Here is a 19,080-nt window from a genome sequence, read left to right as displayed (position 1 = left end):
TAAACATTTGACATGAAACTGTAGTTATGTATCCTGTCATACTTTGAATCACACAATTATTTTGTTTATTATTATTACTTTTACTGTTATCTGTTTTTGTTATATCTACTTTACGTGACTCTGCATGTATGTATGCCGCCATACTTTGAACGACAAAATAAATTTTATGTCTACCTGTGCGAATTTCTAGCGCGCAATTTTACACCAGTACTGAAAACCGTCTATCCTTTACGAGAAGACTTTACATATTTAAATTAAGTTGTATAAGAAAAGCAAATAAAAAGTTCATAAAACTAAAAATTGTCTCTGGCTCGAAGAAGGATGTGTTTACTGAAGTAACTGGTTACACTCCTTACAAGATTCAAAATAAGTTCAACTTTTTGAAGGGATATTATGATTATATATGTTTCAATGACCAGCTTAATTCTGGAACAGACAATTATAAAACCCTAAAATGGTAATATTAAAAAGCAGTAATTCATGAAAGATTTTCTCCTTTTCCAATAATGTTGTATCATTAAAAGTAAAAACACAAAAATACCGAACTCCGAGTACAAACATAATCACGATATACAAAATGTGTGTTACATAATAAATTCGTTGTCGTGAGCACCCGTATTGATATTGTTACTCCTTTACTCATGTAGTAGGAAGAATTTTTATTTTTACATTACCTTAACCTGAGCTGGAACCGCGGGAGCAGCACTTGCTTTGACAGTCTTGCTAGCCTTTTCAAAATCCGTCAAAAAGGATAAGGAGAAAAAAATAATTGTACAGTACTAATGTATATTTTTTCCTCTTTCTTCAAGACATTGATTTGATATTGATACACATTCTCTGACAAATTGTTTGGCAGCAAGTTTGTTTAAATCATGATGGGATTCTTTCATTCGGAATGAATCTGAGATGAACTTTGCACTGTCTTATTTTTAAATTAAAATTTAAAAAAAAAAATATTGTATTTATTTGTGTGTTATGTATATTTTAGAAATGCATTTAGTGTGCCAAAAATGTGCAAACTTGACGGTCGTGACTTCAATACCAAGCAATGACGTCTTTCAAAAAAATTACCTATTTTGAGGAAAATCTTTCTGGTATATGGAAGTCAAAACGAAAAACATTAAAACACGATTTCTTGGTCTTCTTTTATGTGGGATATTTTGACCTTCTCTCTTTCTGCTTACGTTTCTGTCTAGTTTTGGCTTTGAAGTCATTTGGTGTAAATCTATATTTTCCTTACATATAGTTATGCGCTCCAAGTTAGAAATATAATTTAAGTATTGTTTCCCAGATAACGCAAACAGTTTGAATTTGGTTCCAGGAAATTCGACGATAGATTTAACTCCAGACTGTTGTATTTCAAGTATAAATGTAGTGCAATCAGTATGTGTTAAATACTTTAGTTCAGTGTTACTACTGCCAATATTCTGATTTGCTACTGTATCGCTTTCAAGACATCTTTTTATAAGATTTATTAAGGCTCTCTTTACCCCTGCTGATTTGTTTGTCATATTTTGGGACTCATCTTGTTATTGCTTCTTTGAGATTTGAATAATCGTGTTTGCTTATTGCTTTATTTTTTAAAGGGTGATTTTGGTGCTGAATCTGCCCTCCGAATCCTTTACTTGTGTTATTAGTTGTTTAATTTCTTTGCTTTGTACTAAGCAGGATCTTGCCAGTTGCATATATTTTTGGCATAGCTCTTAAGAATTAGCACCTGTTATTCGATGCTAACTTCCACATGACCGTGTGGTTTTTTCTCCATCTATTCTCAAGAAAGACAATTTAATTACATTTTTTGCTAGTACAGCAACATTCTCCGTTATTCCACCCCAAGGGTGACTGGGGTTTAGAAATATGGTCATTTGGTCTTCTCCCGACCGGCAGTAAAACGCTTGCCGAAGTGGGGCGTCCGTTTGGCTGTGCGGGATGTATCAAGTTCGCAGTCACGTCCGGTCAGAAGGGGGACGTTAAATCCGATGCCTCGTGTAAGGAGATTGCCACGCTCTTTGCACGTTAAGAACCCTCGCAACAACTCTTTGAGGGGTCCGTAGGTGGCCTGTTGCAAGGCAAAACCTTCCGGCACTTCATATACAAGGCCGTTTTGTGTTTCACTTTTGGGTATGATTGGCAAACTGTTTCCAGACTCCAGGTCTTTTGCATTTACTCAATATTTGTACATTTACATTCTTGTCAGTATTGGATATTAATTTTTACTGATATTGATTGTTGGTTGTTTTACGCCGCATTGGCACAAAAAGGCTATTTCGCGGCGAGAGCTAGTTCGAATAATTTTACAAACTAAAGCATATTTTTAAAATAAGACAAAAAGTCCTTCAATATACTAAATTCCTAGACTAAAGCAAATTGATGATTTACAAATAAAAATCAACAGTAAGATAACGTGATAAAAATTAAAAACGACTTAAATATTAACATTTATATATTCTATAATAAATTTCGATTTCTTTTAAAAATGCAACAATATTTGTAAATGGAACATTATTGAATAAATCATACACATATTTTTGACATTGAAATGCTTTTTACAAATATCAGCAAAGTCAATAAATTAATTAAAACAGGTTAGCAGTTGCAAGGTACACATTGTGGTTATCTTCATTTTTTTGAAGATACTCGTGTGTTATAGTATGACAAATACGACATCTAGTAATAACACACTGATCTTTTCTGCACATAAAGTTATTAAAACGTTTGTCTAAATTAGGTACCATTTCATGCAATTTATAATCATCTATTTTACTCAATTCATTTTTCAATATATTAAAAACATATTCTCTACACATGCTAAAGTGCCACGCATGATATACGCGAAAGTCATGCGTGAATCATGCGAAATATGAAGCATGCGTAAATCGCATGATCTTCACATGCGATTTTCACACGTTTCAAGCTTGCGTGTATCGCATGTTTTCTTAAACGCATGAGGCGCGTAAATCATGTGTGAATCGTGCGTAAATCATGCGGTTTTAGCAACATAATAAGTCCCTGGATCATTGTAGCGCCTGCAAGCCCGACCTTCCTGTACGTCGTCATTTAAGATCACATGGGCACGCCCAAGCTGATCTTAAAAAACTTACAATCACTATCATGGATCACAACGAGGATTGGTCAAAGGCCGACGACAGACTTGCTCGGGAAAGTTTTTGGATAAGAAAGCGGAGGACAGTTTCCCAAGAGGGCATTAATGAAAAAACATAGAAGAGTCACTAATTTTTCCTACCATCACTAATTTCCTGGCATCACTTGTGGCCAGTAACTACGACTTCCGTACTGGACCCTTACACTTTTCAGGAATTTTTGAATTATATTATTTTGATTACAGTTGGCAAGAATGTGTAAGTACGCAGCCACGTTCTATTACTTAACCTTAGTAAAAAATTATTACTCTAATTTTCTTATCATCAAATTACTATATTTTTGGTATGTTTAAATACGCAGTCTCTGATGCAACTGCCCTACCGTTGTCATATTTTAAATATCATACCAGTTTAGATCGGTCAGGACTGTTTATTGGGACTGTATTCCAACGCAGTTGTTTTACATCTCAACTGTCAACACCTTTGGGAATTTAGAGTTGTGCCAGTTCACGTCGTAAATTACTTTTTTTTTGGCATATTTTTGTAGTCTTTGCGGTGTGTTTGAAAATTTTAAAATTGTTCCAGCGTTCGCTTAAATTGTATAAATCAAGATTTTGATAGAGTCTTAATTTGAATTGACATGATTCATTTTTCATCGTGCAATTACCGAAGAAGGATATCTGTTGTCCGAAATATCCAACATGTTGTTCGTTTTATTGTGTTTTTGGTGATCTTGTATTCTTTTAGACTTGTTATATAGATATACGAGTCTAAATTGAAAACTACTTTCAAACCTATGACTGCGTTGGATAAATATGTTAATTTCGTTTACACAATTTTGATATATTCTTAAACATAGAATATCATTCAGTATGTGTGCTTGATTTTTTTTTTAATTGACATTTTAAGGGGAGAAAACGCGGACATTTTCTGAAGGAATTTCCACAAGGTTTTTTTTGTATTTTATCTGATAAAAACTTACGGCAAAACAATATTTGCTGTTGATTTTTGATATTTGGTGACGATTCCTCAATAATATAAGAGAACCTTATGCCAAGTTTTGATAAAGTCTGATCAAATTCATCCTATTTAAGCTCCCATACAACCTGAAGTACAATGGACAGTAGTTTGAGAAACTTATGTATACTACATGTTACTCACTCTGCAAAATCTACTCCCTCTATAACGGCCCCATCTATTTGAAGGTCTTCTCAAATAATCTTTCTTCATCTGCATCCAAGAAGTTATCTTCTTCGTCCAGTACAAAGTCTAATAGAGCCCATCGCCTCTTCGTTCTTCAGAAAAGAAGCCAGTAAATACATCCTCTCGGAAGTCTTCTGATTCGATTTTCAATAACCTCAGGTCTGATAATTTTCTACAAATTATCAAATCACATCAAATCATTCCAGAGCCGGAAATGATGGACTCCATCATAACTTCCTTGAATTTTGGGAATAATGTCAAATTAAGGGGAAGTATTGGGTCAAATATACATGCTGAAACAGATGGGTAACATGTATCTTTTGTGAAGTTTAATGTAAAACAATCAAAACCCCCTGGAGGAACAGTTGAGCACCCTGTAATAAACTTCATTAGATCTTCTTTCCCAAATGCCAACATTTACCTTCTGTAAATGTAAAAGAATAAAAATGTGAACATCAAATGTCCAAACAAATACAAAGCAAAAGAAAGACACATGCAATACAATCATAATAACCATTAACATATTCATATGCACATAAACTAAGACTATTTATCAGTCAAGAAAGATATAGAAAAATTGAGTCAGACATAATAATCTGTCTTAAGAAAAGGAGTTTCCAGATCTTTTTTTTATTATGGATACATATACTGTTAACAAATTTGAAAATTGTGCAAATTTGGTAAAAATCCATAAGAATATAGATGTATTTCATTCCCCAAAAATTAAATTTAAATTTAGAAATTCTTATTGCGATTTAGTATCGCTCACCTGACTCTACTTGGGTTTTGGAAATAATATAAAAAAAAGATAAAATTAGGCTACACATTAACAACACTTGGCCCGCACCTGATTAGGGAATGAACATTCATGCTAGGTTTGGTTTCATTCAATTTAGTGGTTCTCTAGAAGACTTTTGTATGTATTTCCCATATGTTAAACTAAGGCCCCCCCTGTGGTGGCCATGTTGGACGTGGGATTGGCGCCAAAGGAACAACACTTGGTATTAAAGCATCTTATTAGGAACATTCGTTCAATGTTCATTCCATTCCATGGTTCTCTAAAAGAAAACGTGTATGTATTTCCAATAGGGTCCTACGTTAAACCAAGTCACCCGATGGAGGCCATCTTACAATGTAGATGTTGGATCCGCTACAAAGATGTTGGTCAACACCTCAACAGGAACATTCATTCAATGTTCGGTTTCATTCCATATAGTGGTTTTTAAAGAAGTCATTTGTATGCATTTCCCATAAGGTCCTATGTAAAACTAAGTCCCCCGCAAGCGGCCATCTTGGATGATGTAAAAAGTGTATGCCGCCGCTGAACGCCAAACGTGCCCTCAATGACCTAAATTCTAGAGGTCAGAAGGCATTTTTAGCTCACCTGACCTGAAAGGTCAAGTGAGCTTTTCTCATCACTTGGCGTCCGTCGTCCGTAAACTTTTACAAAAATCTTCTCCTCTGAAACTACTGGGCCAAATTTTACCAAACTTGGCCACAATCATCCTTGGGGTATCTAGTTTAAAAAATGTGTCCGGTGACCTGGCCATCCAACCAAGATGGCCGCCATGGCTAAAAATAGAACACAGGGGTAAAATGTATATTTTGGCTAATATCTTTGAAACCAAAACATTTAGAGCAAATCTGACATGGGGTAAAATTGTTAATCAGGTCAAGATCTATCTGCCCTAGAATTTTCAGATGAATCGGACAACCCGTTGTTAGGTTGCTGCCCCTGAATTGGTTATTTTAAGGAAATTTTGCAGTTTTTGGTTATTATCTTGAATACTATTATAGATAGAGATAAACTGTAAACAGCAATAATGTTCAGCAAAATAAAACCTACAAATAAGTCAACATGACCAAAATTGTCAGTCAACCCCTTAAGGAGTTATTGCCCTTTATAGTCAATTTTTAACAAATTTTCGTCAGTTTTTGTAACTTGTACAAAAATATTCTTCTCTGAAACTACATGGCCAAATTAAACCAAACTTGGCGATAATTATCATTGTGGTATATAGTTTGAAAAATGTGTCTGATGACACCGCCTACCAAACAAAATGGCCGACATGGCTAAAATTAGAACATAGTGGTAAAATGCAGTTTTTGATTTATATCTTTAAAACTAAGACATTTAGGGCAAATCTTTCAAGATTTAAATGTCCATCAGAATAAGATCTATCCCTTCGCAAATTTTCAGATGAATCTGACAACTCGTTATTGGGTTGCTGCCCTAAAATTGGTAATTTTAAGGAAATTTTGCAGTTTTTGGTTATTATCTTGAATACTATTATAGATAGAGATAAACTGTAAACAGCAATTTTGTTCAGCAAAGTAGGATCTACAAATAAGTCAACAAGATAAAAATTGTAAGAGTACCCCTTAAGGAGTTATTGCCCTTTATAGTCAATTTTGAACAAATTTTCGTCATTTTTGTAACTTGTACAAAAATCTTCTTTTCTAAAACTATGGGCCATATTAAACTAAACATAGCCACAATCATCACTATAATATCTATTTAAAAAAAGTGTCTAATGACCCCACCTACCAACCAAGATGACAGACATCAGTAAATACAGTAACAGGTGAGCGACACAGGCTCTTGAGAGCCTCTAGTTAAATTAACTAATATATTTAAAAATACTCCTTGTGACATTCAAAATTTTACATTTATATTTGATCATACTGTAAAACCAGTTGTACTGTATGCTTCTGAAATTTTAGGCATGTTTGACACCAGAAAATGTAATAAATATAACTGAAAATATGTTTGACCAGATTTTTAATACTATTCCAATTGAAAAGGTTAATCTTAGTATGTGCAGATATCTACTGCAAGTAAATAGAAAAACATGTAAACTGGCATTGTATGGTGAGCTAGGCCGTTTTCCATTATATATTGATATTATTATGTCAATGGTTAAGTACTGGATTAGATTATATAATGATAGACCTAAAGATGCTTTATTGTCAGAAGCATTAGCTGAAAATATTACTATGATAGATAATAACCAACAATGTTGGCTTAGTTGTATTAAATGTATTTTTGAATGAATGTAGATTGTCACACTTTTATAAGAATCCAAAATTTATTAAAAATATTTTTTTGTTAGTATTAAGGAGATATGAACCTGACGAATTTGAATTTTCTGCGCAACTCGAACTGTCGGTAAAATACGAAACTTATTATTGTACAAATAAATAATAAAAACAAAATTTATTAAACGATTGAATATATTGAAACTTTTGTTATAAATGAAAGTTGTTTTATTGTTGTTTAATGGAAATAATTTTGCGATCGCACGATTACGACATCGTTTAATTTGCTGCGCCATTTGTAAACAACAACAGTCGTCTGCTGTAACGTAACGTTGGTAGATGCAGTGATGACAAGAATACGTAAGCATGGCTTCAAATCTAAAAGATATCTGAAGGTGTCGGAGAGTCAACATGCCCGATGGACCAAAACATCGACTTACTCTAATGATCACAACTATTTTTCCAGTAAGTAATCCATTTGATTCCCGAAAAATACACGACAACATCAACACAAGTTTTACAACTACAGTATTTAATATTACAATGAATAAATTATATACGTAAAATTATGTTGACCATAAAGATAATCTTTATATAGATTAGTATTAGTCCTAGATTGTTTTTACATCCAACGACTGTTTCGCCAGAAAATCTTGGACTGAGGGGCCCTCACTGGCCAGCTTGTGCAAGTTGTGGCAAAAAACCGTTGGACGTCAGAGCAATCTTGGACTAATGAGTTTTAATACCAGTAACTGAGTAAGGTTAACATTTGCCTTCAAGAATAAATGTCCTGGACTAGCATGACAAGTCATATTTTAATTCCACTTTCAAAGGTCCTTTTCATTAAAAATCAAATACTTTCTCATAATCTTTATTATAAAATAACTGTAAAAGTTGAAGTTAGCCCCAGGATGTGAACTGGGATCAAGTCTGTTTCACGCCTGGTCAAAATAATTATGACTGGCAAGGCTATTTTTTTTTTCTGGGACGCCCTCCTATGAGGTTGTCCCAAAAAAAAAAAATAGCATTGCCAGACCTAATAATTATTTGGACTATTTTGCTCAATAACCATTGTCCTTCCCTATGCCCATATAACCCTGCTCAGTCGCTCTGTAATTCTCCTATCAAGGCTTTAAAACAAGACCATGCATTATCAGCCACGTCACAATGTGAAAGGAGAAGTTATCAGGGATGTCACAATACAAGAGATGTTATCAAGCTTGCTTTTGTCAAGTGTAAAACTGTCTTAGGACGAGGGAAAAGACCAGTAACAGAACAATAAAAAGATAATCAAGTTTTCTTCTTTAATATAAATCGATATCATAAAATATCAGCCACTCGACATAATGCATATAAACAATAGCAGACAACCGAAAGCGATCGGCGCTTTAATGTCCATAGTTTCGAAATAATAAATAAAAAATCACAATAATAATGAAGGGTGGCTGGGGTATAGAAATATGGTCACTTGGTCTTCTCCCGACCGGCAGTAAAACGCTTGCCGAAGTGGGGCGTCCGTTTGGCTGTGCGGGATGTATCAAGTTCGCAGTCACGTCCGGTCAGAAGGGGGACGTTAAATCCGATGCCTCGTGTAAATGGAGTGCCACGCTCTTTGCACGTTAAGAACCCTTGCAACAACTCTTTGAGGGGTCCGTAGGTGGCCTGCTGCAAGGCAAAATTTCTGTCCCTATCCAATATACCCTCATTTTCCAGTGGCAGTCTAAATTTACCCGACCATCATCCCAGATGGCCTCTATTGTATTTATTGTGAACTTGTTCTCGTCCTGAATATGCATGAAATATTTGCCACTGGACGTTAAGCAACCAACAATCAATCAAACATAATGAGAAACATTCATAGGATCCAGGGGGGCCCAGCCCCCCCCCCCTTTTGTGGGAAAAATTTGGTTGATTATATAGGGAATTATTGAAGCATGACTGGAGCAGGCCCCCTCTTAGGTCAGTCAGAGCCCCCCCCCTTTAGGAAAAGTTCTGGATCCGCCACTGACATTTAGATCATTCGCTCCACTCACTCGTAAAAAAGGTTCACTTTGTGGCTTGTGGCTGATATTTTAAAATATCAATGTCACATTGTGTAGAAAACACCATAATCTATACGTACCACACACCTTTGCGCCCTACGTCCATTCGCGCCTTACATATTTGCACCCCATTTTTGTTGAAATTCCAGTTGAATTATTAGATATATTTTTTCATATGTATATATATTCCCTAAAAAAATTATATATATTTCCAGAATAAAATTGTGTCATAAGAGACATACATGTATCAAATGTTGTTTATTTTTTATCAAATGATGATTAATTATTAAATGTTATTTATGTACATGTATGTATGATAGCTGTTAATTGGTTAAAGCTTAATTTGGTCTCTTGCTTTGATATAAATACTGCAGATAGGTATGAGAAACACATTGTAGGGTGTGAACATGTATAGGGTGCAAACAGACCTGAAAATCATGATTATTTTTTATCTCCTTTTATGTTAATACTGTAGACAGGTATGAGTAAAACATTGAAGAATTTAAATGAAAAACATAAAAGATCGCAATACAAAAAAAAACACTTTATTTTGAAGAAATGAACAAAAACTATTTATACCAATATACTTTATACCAAGACTCAATTACTAAATTATTATAAATCACAAAACCAATAAAAAGTGTGCAAAAGGACTTTGGGTGCGAACATGTAGGGTGTGAAAGGGACAAACATAATTGGACTTAAACATATTTTTGGGTGAACAGATCTGGATTCGATGTACATGCATAGGACACAGGGAAATAAAATCATAGAATTGACTGAGTATGCAGAACGAATGACTTGCACAAATTTGAACTCCTTCTTAATGCCAGATCTAGATAATCCAAGCATCCTTTCCCTATCCAAAAAAAAAATTGTTGCTCCGGTACAAATGTTAAAATTTACATAAGAACATTTATTCAACGTTTATGCGTGTCTCCAGCATTTTAAAACAGGATATATTGTAATTATTTATCACTTACGGGAATATATAATTTCACTTCAGGGGGGGGGGGGGGGGGGGTTAATGCTACCAATCAAATCATTTTATCAAAATTTAATACTTACACAGGTTGTCGGGGAAAATCTGGATTCAAAATATTTGTATTTGTCATCTGCCTGACCAAAATATGTGTTTAGGAAATAAATCTCTTTGAATTTAAATAGAAATGTTGCCTAAAATTATTTTTCTAGGGGTGGGGAGCATGATTGAAAAAATAGCTAGTAATAATCATAATAATAAATATATTCTATTAAAATCTGTAAATACATAACATGTATCACACCTAAACTTTTGAAATTGCATCATCTGATTCTAATAAACATGATAAAAACAAAAACAAAAATTTCTGATTAATTTATTAAAACTAAGCTACTTCCAATAACAAGGCTTTATATGGGTGGGTCTTTATTATAGGTTTGACTTTCTTGATTTGAATTCAATGAAATTTTGTAACTTTTTGAACAGTTTATATGTAATGTATGTATACATATATATACTAGTCTCCTTTTGAGGGTTTGACAACAAAACGAAGCTTATATTTGTAATATATATCGTGTAACCAGACTTAAAATAATTTTCTTTATTCTATTTTATTGCCACAGTGCACAAAGAAAACCTGACAAAAACAAATTGAAAGAGGGAGGACATACATTTTAATAAATTTACAGAAAAGCCTTCCAAATATGTACATTTGTACATGTACTTTTGTATGAAACATTGTATGTTTTATTTTTAAATTTCATATGACTTTAATTTAAGACAACAGTTGCATGTAAAATGTTGACATACCCCAAGACTAAACCTTCATACGTATTGTCTATTATAATAACTCCTGAACTTATATGGATCTCTCCGTCATTGTATCTTTTATTATTCATTTATGTTTACGATTAATGACACCAATAATGATGTGACTGTAATGGTTAATAAATGCACAATTATTCCAAAAATGACGGCAATGCATCCTAGTGGAGTATCATCACTCAGAGTATATACACATTATATATACATGTATATGAATGAATATAAAATGTATACATGTACATTGTACCTGCATTCATTATTGTTTTTTTATAATTGCAGTTCCAAACATCTCAAATGCAACAAGGGAGGAAGAGGTATCTAATGAAGGAAAACAAACTAGGTCATCTGAAGACTGGAGAGAAGGGAGAAGAATTGTTGAGCTAGATGTCCTTGCCACTGGTCTAAGAGCATGTCTTAAATGTGGTCTGCCCCTACAGCTTGGACATACTATTGACATACAGACATATGGTCTTGGATGTCTACTGAAAGTAAGTAATTCAGATTTAAACAAAAAATCTAAAATGTCTAAACACTCTGAATGAATTCAGCTTGTCTTTCTATCCATCAAAAATAATTTCAATCTATGATTCAAGAACAGCCCTGAATTTTAATGATCAGTCGTCATCATTGGAATACATTGTGTAACATGTGTGTTTTAACAAGAATCAAATCTTTAGGTCAAAGTTCAGTATTCAGAAAATCAAACCAGAGAAAGCCTATTCTAAAACCTAAGTGTCAATACTTAATTTCAATATATATATATGTAATTGATGAGTGCTTTCAATATATATATATATGTAATTGATGAGTGCTAACTCCCTGGTTGTGTTCAATGCATTGAAGACCTCAGCAACACTCACCTAAACAATTTGCTAGAACTATATTTTTATTTGAGAGCATTAAATATACAAAATACATGAACATGTACATGTACTACTAAAAACCGGGGGTCTGTAATCTTGAATGGTATAATGTAAATTAATTTCCAATGTGAAATGGGAAAAGACAATTTGATATGCATGTTCATACCTAATGAAGCATTATAATAAAAAAAAGAAGGATTTTGATATGACATGCTTCTAGCATTTTAATAACAAACCGAGGAAGTTACTACATTTTTGTATATGTAACGGTATGACATGACTTACTCACTATTTAAGCTCTGTCTGCCTTTTTGTCATTAAAAAGTAACATTGAAAAGATGGGAAGAGAGTAATGACATCTAATTTTGATGAGATTTTTGTCATACAAATACTGACGTTTAACCATTTGTCTCTTTATAAAATCAACCATTTTTTTTCTTCAGGTACAGTGTTTTAATACCATTTGTATGCATGTAAACAGTGTTCCTACTGGAAAGCGTCATGACAGAGTATGGGATGTCAACAGTAAACTTGCAACAGGTACATGGACATGAATGCACAATGTTATCCAGTCATGTAAATATAGTCAATCAGCATCCAGGCAAAATTTTTTCACTATCACCTACATTTTCAGGGTTCACTTAGTTGGTTAAAGTTTATGTCATACATTACTATATCTGAGCCATTATATTTATTCGGTCATATAAACTTGCTAGCATTTTAACAGATAGAGTTCTTGCAAGATTTTTATAAAACTAATACTATAGAGCTAGTTTTGAAATGCTGGATGATTGACTTTTTGTCAAAGAGTTATGCCCCTTGGAAATGTTAGATTTATGGAAAATGGCCTTGTTAGCACTCTATGGGGGTACGATTCATGCCAGACTTTTGTATAACTTAAACTCTTAGGTTAATATCAGCAATATCTTGAAATAAATTATAAAATGGTGGGATATCAACTTTTTTAAAGAGTTATGCCCCTTGGAAATAAAAAAAAAACATGTTCTTATGTTTTAATTAACTGGTATAGTTCTAAAACTATAAAAAATGATTTTAAAAAAAAATCATCAGCATTGCGAGATCAAAAAGTCTGCAAATATTCATCAAAATTGTACTGCATCATTATTTAGATAATTGTATCTTTGATTATTTTATTACAGCCCTTCTTCACTCTGGGCTTGGAGAAAGACAAGCTAATAGTTTCCTATCAGAGCTAAATATTCCAGCATTCAGTTATAAACTTGTTAGTGCAAGACTGAAAGAAGTAGGGAATGTTGTTGAAGAGGTAGCCAAGGAATCAACAAATGAAGCACTGGAGAAGGAATTGGCAGCTGTAGAACAGTATGTACCTAAAATAAATAAAAATTGAAACATTAAACTTAACTCAAATTCATCAATGGGATACTTATAATTTAAATTATAATGATTAAAAAGAAGATGTGGTTGCAAATGAGACAACTCTCCACAAGAGACCAAAATAACAAAGAAATTAACAACTACAGGTCACTGTGCAGCCTTCGACAATGAGCAAAGCCCATACCGCATAGTCAGCTAAAAAAGGCCCGAAATGACCATGTAAAACAAATCAAACAAGAAAATAAACAGCCTTATTTTACATTAAAAAAAATCTACGAAAACCAATATGTAACACATAAACAAATGACAACCACTGAATTACCGGCTCCTGACTTGGGACAGGCACATACATACTTAATATAGGTGGGGGGATGGCTTTTGATCATGTTAGTTTGATCCTAATCCTCCCCCTAACCTTGGGCAGTGGTATAACAGTACACTATAATAAGCATTGATTGAATTTAAATTTTTCATGCACTGTAAAAAATAAGAAATTATTTTTATTTTTCAGTAACTGAGACCTTCAGTTTTCATTATAAAAATTTGGAATGTGACTTCAAGTTATTTAGATTTCTAAAATTTGACTAAATGATTTGATCCAATAATGCTTATGGTTAATATGGGTTTGGACACAAAGACAATATATTTCTGACTACGATTGACGATTTCATTTGATTCATACAATCTTTGACATCTCCAGTTACATTTTATATTATGTTTAGTTTATTTACTAGTACTTTTATAAATTACAGAAAGAATGGTACACTTGTGGTTGCTGTAGATGCAGGATGGCAGAAAAGAGGAAGTGGTAGAGCATATGACAGCAAAACAGGTATAAATAGACACCACCAGTTATAAGAATGAAAATAGACATTGACATAACATCATATTACAGATAACACCAAGAAACAAAATAAAACACGATGGTCTTTCATGTCAAATATTTATATCTTTCTAGTCAGGTTGAGTCAATGAACTGTTATGAGGTCAAATATCAATTAAACAAGCATTAACTACATGTACAAATATGCCATTTGGAAATGATGAATAGTTGTCGTATTGGCTATTGCTGATCATAACTCATTTCCTTATTTTTGTCAAGCCTGAGACTTTTGTTGCAGAAAGCTAAAAATAGGTATAGTGAGTTGGCATTTGCGGTGGTGTTAATTTTCTTCTTGAAAGCTTTATATTTTTAAAGATTGAAGACCTGTATGTTCATAATCTGTATTTAGATGCCTTATGTTAAGAAATTTCCTTCTGTCACATGTCTATTGTCCTTGACCATATTTTCATGGTTCAGTGTCCAATTGAGAAAAAAGTTAAGGTGAACATGTCCAACTGTCAGATGCCATCTGACCTTGACTTCAGTATATAAATATTATTTATAAGATTAAAAATGTTTATTAAATATCTTGTTTTGATATGTAGTAAACAAAATATCTCAGATAATCTTATAAAAACCAGATTACATAAGATATCTTGATTTTAGAATGAATAGTAAAACGGCTTGCCATAATAAATACATATCATAAACAGTTTTGATTTAAGAACTTATTTTTGATTACTAGGTCATTGTTCTATGATTGGTCCAGAGACGGGGAAAATTATAAACTACTCCGTAAGATCAAAAGAGTGCAGAGTTTGCAGTAGAGCAGAATCCAGAAATGAAAGTCCAAGAAAGCATGCATGCTACCGTAACTGGGAAGGTAGTTCAAAGGGGATGGAGGCTGATATGGTGATAGAAATGGTGAAAGATGTACAGAGTAAAGGCTGTACAGTAGCTGCATAAGTTGGGGATGAGGATTCAACAACAATAGGACGAGTACGGGCAAACATCAGTAATAGCATTGAAAAGATATCTGATAGAAATCACTTAAAGAAGATTCTTGGAAACAGTCTTTACTCTCTCAAGAAAAATCATCCTGTATTAACAGTTAAAATAATCAAATATTTACAAAGTTGCTTTAACTATATAATAGCACAAGGTGAAGGTAATCCAGAACAAATAGCAAAAGATCTCAATGCACTTTCGAAACATCCTTTTGGCGATCACCAATGCTGCTTAAGTCGATGGTGTAAATTTCTCAGCAATCCAAAGTCTGTTTTTAAATCATTTCCTCAAGGAAAACCTCTGTCAGGTGCAAGTCTACAAAAGTCTCTGGAAAGTGTTTTTGAAGGATATGCTAAGAACAGCCTTAAATTGTCAACTGTCGGAAGTACTCAAGCTAATGAGAGTTTCAACAGAATGGTTTCTGCTAAAGCACCAAAGCATGTTCATTACAGTTCTTCTGGAAATTTGAATTACAGAGTTGCAGCAAGTGTTGCCCAGAAGAACACAGGTCACAGATACCTAGTTAATGTAAGTTTTACTACATTGGATTCATTATTATTCGTGGGTTTCGAGGGTACATGTGAACCATTTAAATTATTCATGAATAACATATTCGTAATAGGCTATGTATACAGAGATTGGAAAAACCATGAAATCAAATATCCACAAATTTGCAAGTTTTCAGTAAACCACATAAATTGATATACACGAAAATAAATGAATCCACAGTATATATATTAGAGCCCCTACTTGAAAAGTGGGCAGTACATAGTGTTTGTGGTGTCCTTGTGTCCACCCATGGCCATCTGTCTGAAGACATATCAGATTTGCATATTTCCTAACCTTTTTTTATTACAACAACTTTTTAAGAGTTATGGGACTTTGACTGTGGCTCATCAAATTCAAATAAACATCCAAGGCAAATATCTTTGTATGTAGAAGCAGCATATATTGTAAAGATTAGAACTTATCTGAAAACTTTACATAATGCTGACATACCACCTCAGTCTTGTTTTTGTAGGTCAGCATTCAAAAGAATAATTGCTCTTGTAGTGTAGATCTGTTTACTTAGCTCTTATTATTTTGTTTTTTGTAAGAAAAAATAGTTTTATATAAATATGAAGTCTTATTTGTTATTTTTCATTTTTCAGGTTAATAAGAAGTTGGGTCTTTCACCAGGTTACCATACTCAGCGCCTTGCCAGATTAAGAGATTATCAGCGATCAAAGCAGAGGGCATTGGCAACTACAAGAGCATTTAAAAGAAAACGACTGGAAAAGAAAGCTAAGATGTAATTAATGTATATTTTATTTCAAAATATAACCCATTTATTTACCTGTGTATAAGAAAAATAATAATGTCCAATGAAAAACCATATTTTTTCATTGTGGAATAACCTTTACAAAACCACATCTATTGAATAACCTCATTTTTCAAAGTGGAATAACCCTTGAAAAGTACATCTTCTAGCAATTAACCTCAAAAGCCTCTTATAACTCATAGATTAATACTGAAACACCATATATATATATTTGCTTTTTTCGTTTCCATAAAATCAGTAAAAAGCTTGTATTGAAATTAAATTTGATATTTTTATAACTTAAATGGGAGTTTTCAAGACAAATAATATTTAATATTTATAGCATAAGACCCAAATGGTAAAAAATATAAAAATTGGGTAACTATTTTTCTTGATAATTGAAATAAATCTTATTTCATTTAGGCACCAAAAGCTTGCATCTGCAGAAGTCAGAGAAGGTGTCTCCTATCAAACAGGATGTTCTCTTGATGCAGCAATATCGGATGATATTCAGTCTATTCCTGCACCAGTTATTACTCCAGAATATCTTCCTTTGGAACCAAAGACCTTGAATGACAGTTGCATGACATACTTTGATGTTGAAACAACAGGACTTGGTAAGGATTACTTATTATGACAAAAGGCTCCAAGTATTTAAGATTTGAATACCTCTTTTTGTAGATTTACTGGGGTGTAAAAGAATTGTCTGACGTACTTTTTGGAGAAGCACAGATTTGCTTCATTCTAAAAATATGTTCACAGTAAATGCCTTTACAACCCTATAAAATTACTAAAAAAAAAGATTTATTAATAATAACATACTATTTTGTAAGGATCATGAAAAGAATTTTTTTCCCCAGTTTTTTCTTCTATTCACCTGTGCACTTTATTGTGAAAGCCAGTGTCATCAGGAAGTTACATTTCATTTTGAAATAAAGGTTACTTTTAGAATGATGAGAGATTATTGTTAACCAATTAAAATAACGTGTTACAAATGTATAATGAAACATACATGTAATGTTATTATATAGATATGCGTAGACGTGGTATGAATGCCAATGTGACAACTCTCCACCTAAGTCTTTAACATGGAGCCTTTGCTCATACTGGACAACAAGCTATAAAGGACCTAAAAATGACTAGTGTAAAACCAATGTCATATATATTTGAGATCTACAAAAACATTGTTTTTTTGGTGTTTTTTTTCATTGGCTAAATTTGAAAACAATTGTTTCAATTACAGAAATTTAAAGGATTCTTCTAATACAGAACTTTAATGCCAACCCAACTTTTCAAAACAGAAGTTCTTGTTAAAAATGTGGAAGGAGGGTGAAAGAACAGAGGTGGGCAACTGATCAACATAGATCACTGTGACATACTTTTTACACTTCATCACATTTTTGCTGTATTCAATGTTCAAGTTAATATATTAGCATCTAGACTATATTTGGTAGAATCAAGCAACCTTGCATGAAGATGCATCAGGGATAAATGGTCAGCTTCAAATCTAAATTGGGTTGCTGTTACTGACATTTGATGCTTCTAAACTCATGACAATATTTTGAAAAAGGTGGTAACTAATGCTAAATGAATTTGTTTAACAGGTAACTTTGAACCTCTAGATTATATTGTTTTTATTTCAGGCAGAGATTCTCACATAATACAGTTGTCTGCTGTCAACAGCCAAAACACTAAATTCAATAGATACATAAAACCAGCTAGACCAATATTACCCCAAGCCTCAGAAGTGACTGGTTTGAAGTTTCAAAATGGGAAAATGTACCATGACGATAGAGAAGTTCAGAGTATTGGAATTTCTAATGCCTTAACAGCTTTTATTCTCTTTCTGAAAGAAATTCATAACACCGTACTTGTTGGGCATAACTCCAAAATTTTTGATGTTCCAATATTAATTAATGCACTTGAAAAACATGGTCTACTTATTAACTTTATGTCATCAGTAAAAGGATTTATTGACACACTTCCTCTTTTCAAAGAGTGTATACCAAATCAACCGTCATATTCACAGCCAAAAATTTATAACACTTTATTTGGTGAACTGTATAGCGCTCATGATTCAATGGAAGATGTTGTTGCTCTACGTCGCTTATTTGAAAAAATATCGCCTAGTCTTGTATTGAAATCCAAATTCTCTGGCACTTATGAATCTCTAATGCAGTTGTATCAACACAGAAACTGTACAAAAGGTTTGCTTACAACACTGAGACCTCTAACAAATAGCAAAACTATAACGAACTGTATGGCAACGAAAATTGCTAGTAGTGGATTAGGTCTAAGCCATCTTCAACTGGCACATAAAAGAGACCGACAACAAGGAATAGAGAATCTATTTACAGAACTATGTGCACATCCATCAAAAGTTCGTGTTACAAAGTCAAAAAAAATAATACAGGCAACATCAACCTATCTGAATGACTTGGAGGAATGAATTGTAATATACACATGTAGATAAAGTTTTATTGACAAAATAGACTACTAAGCAAAGCTGCTTGATTTTATTTGTGGTTGATATTTTTA

At 33.1% G+C, this 19,080-nt stretch overlaps 2 protein-coding genes across 2 annotated transcripts; both read left to right on the top strand.

The window, feature by feature from the left end:
• The first annotated feature begins 7,656 nt into the window (after positions 1-7,656).
• Positions 7,657-15,218, top strand: LOC134718917 (uncharacterized). Its single transcript, XM_063581763.1, has 6 exons — positions 7,657-7,808; positions 11,472-11,680; positions 12,499-12,595; positions 13,216-13,396; positions 14,164-14,243; positions 14,980-15,218. Exons 1-6 carry the CDS (start codon positions 7,691-7,693, stop codon positions 15,198-15,200), a joined length of 906 nt encoding a protein of 301 aa, XP_063437833.1. The 5' UTR covers positions 7,657-7,690; the 3' UTR covers positions 15,201-15,218.
• LOC134718078 (uncharacterized) lies at positions 15,201-18,991 on the top strand (the record flags this gene model as incomplete). Its single annotated transcript, XM_063580569.1, has 4 exons — positions 15,201-15,770; positions 16,394-16,533; positions 16,966-17,159; positions 18,186-18,991. Coding segments are annotated over 4 exons (1,710 nt in total), but the record flags the coding sequence as incomplete, so codon positions are not given.
• Positions 18,992-19,080: the final 89 nt, after the last annotated feature.

The sequence above is a fragment of the Mytilus trossulus genome, chromosome 5 (assembly GCF_036588685.1).
Source record: "Mytilus trossulus isolate FHL-02 chromosome 5, PNRI_Mtr1.1.1.hap1, whole genome shotgun sequence".
Classification (NCBI taxonomy): domain Eukaryota; kingdom Metazoa; phylum Mollusca; class Bivalvia; order Mytilida; family Mytilidae; genus Mytilus; species Mytilus trossulus.
This window is presented reverse-complemented; position numbering and strand designations above follow the sequence as displayed.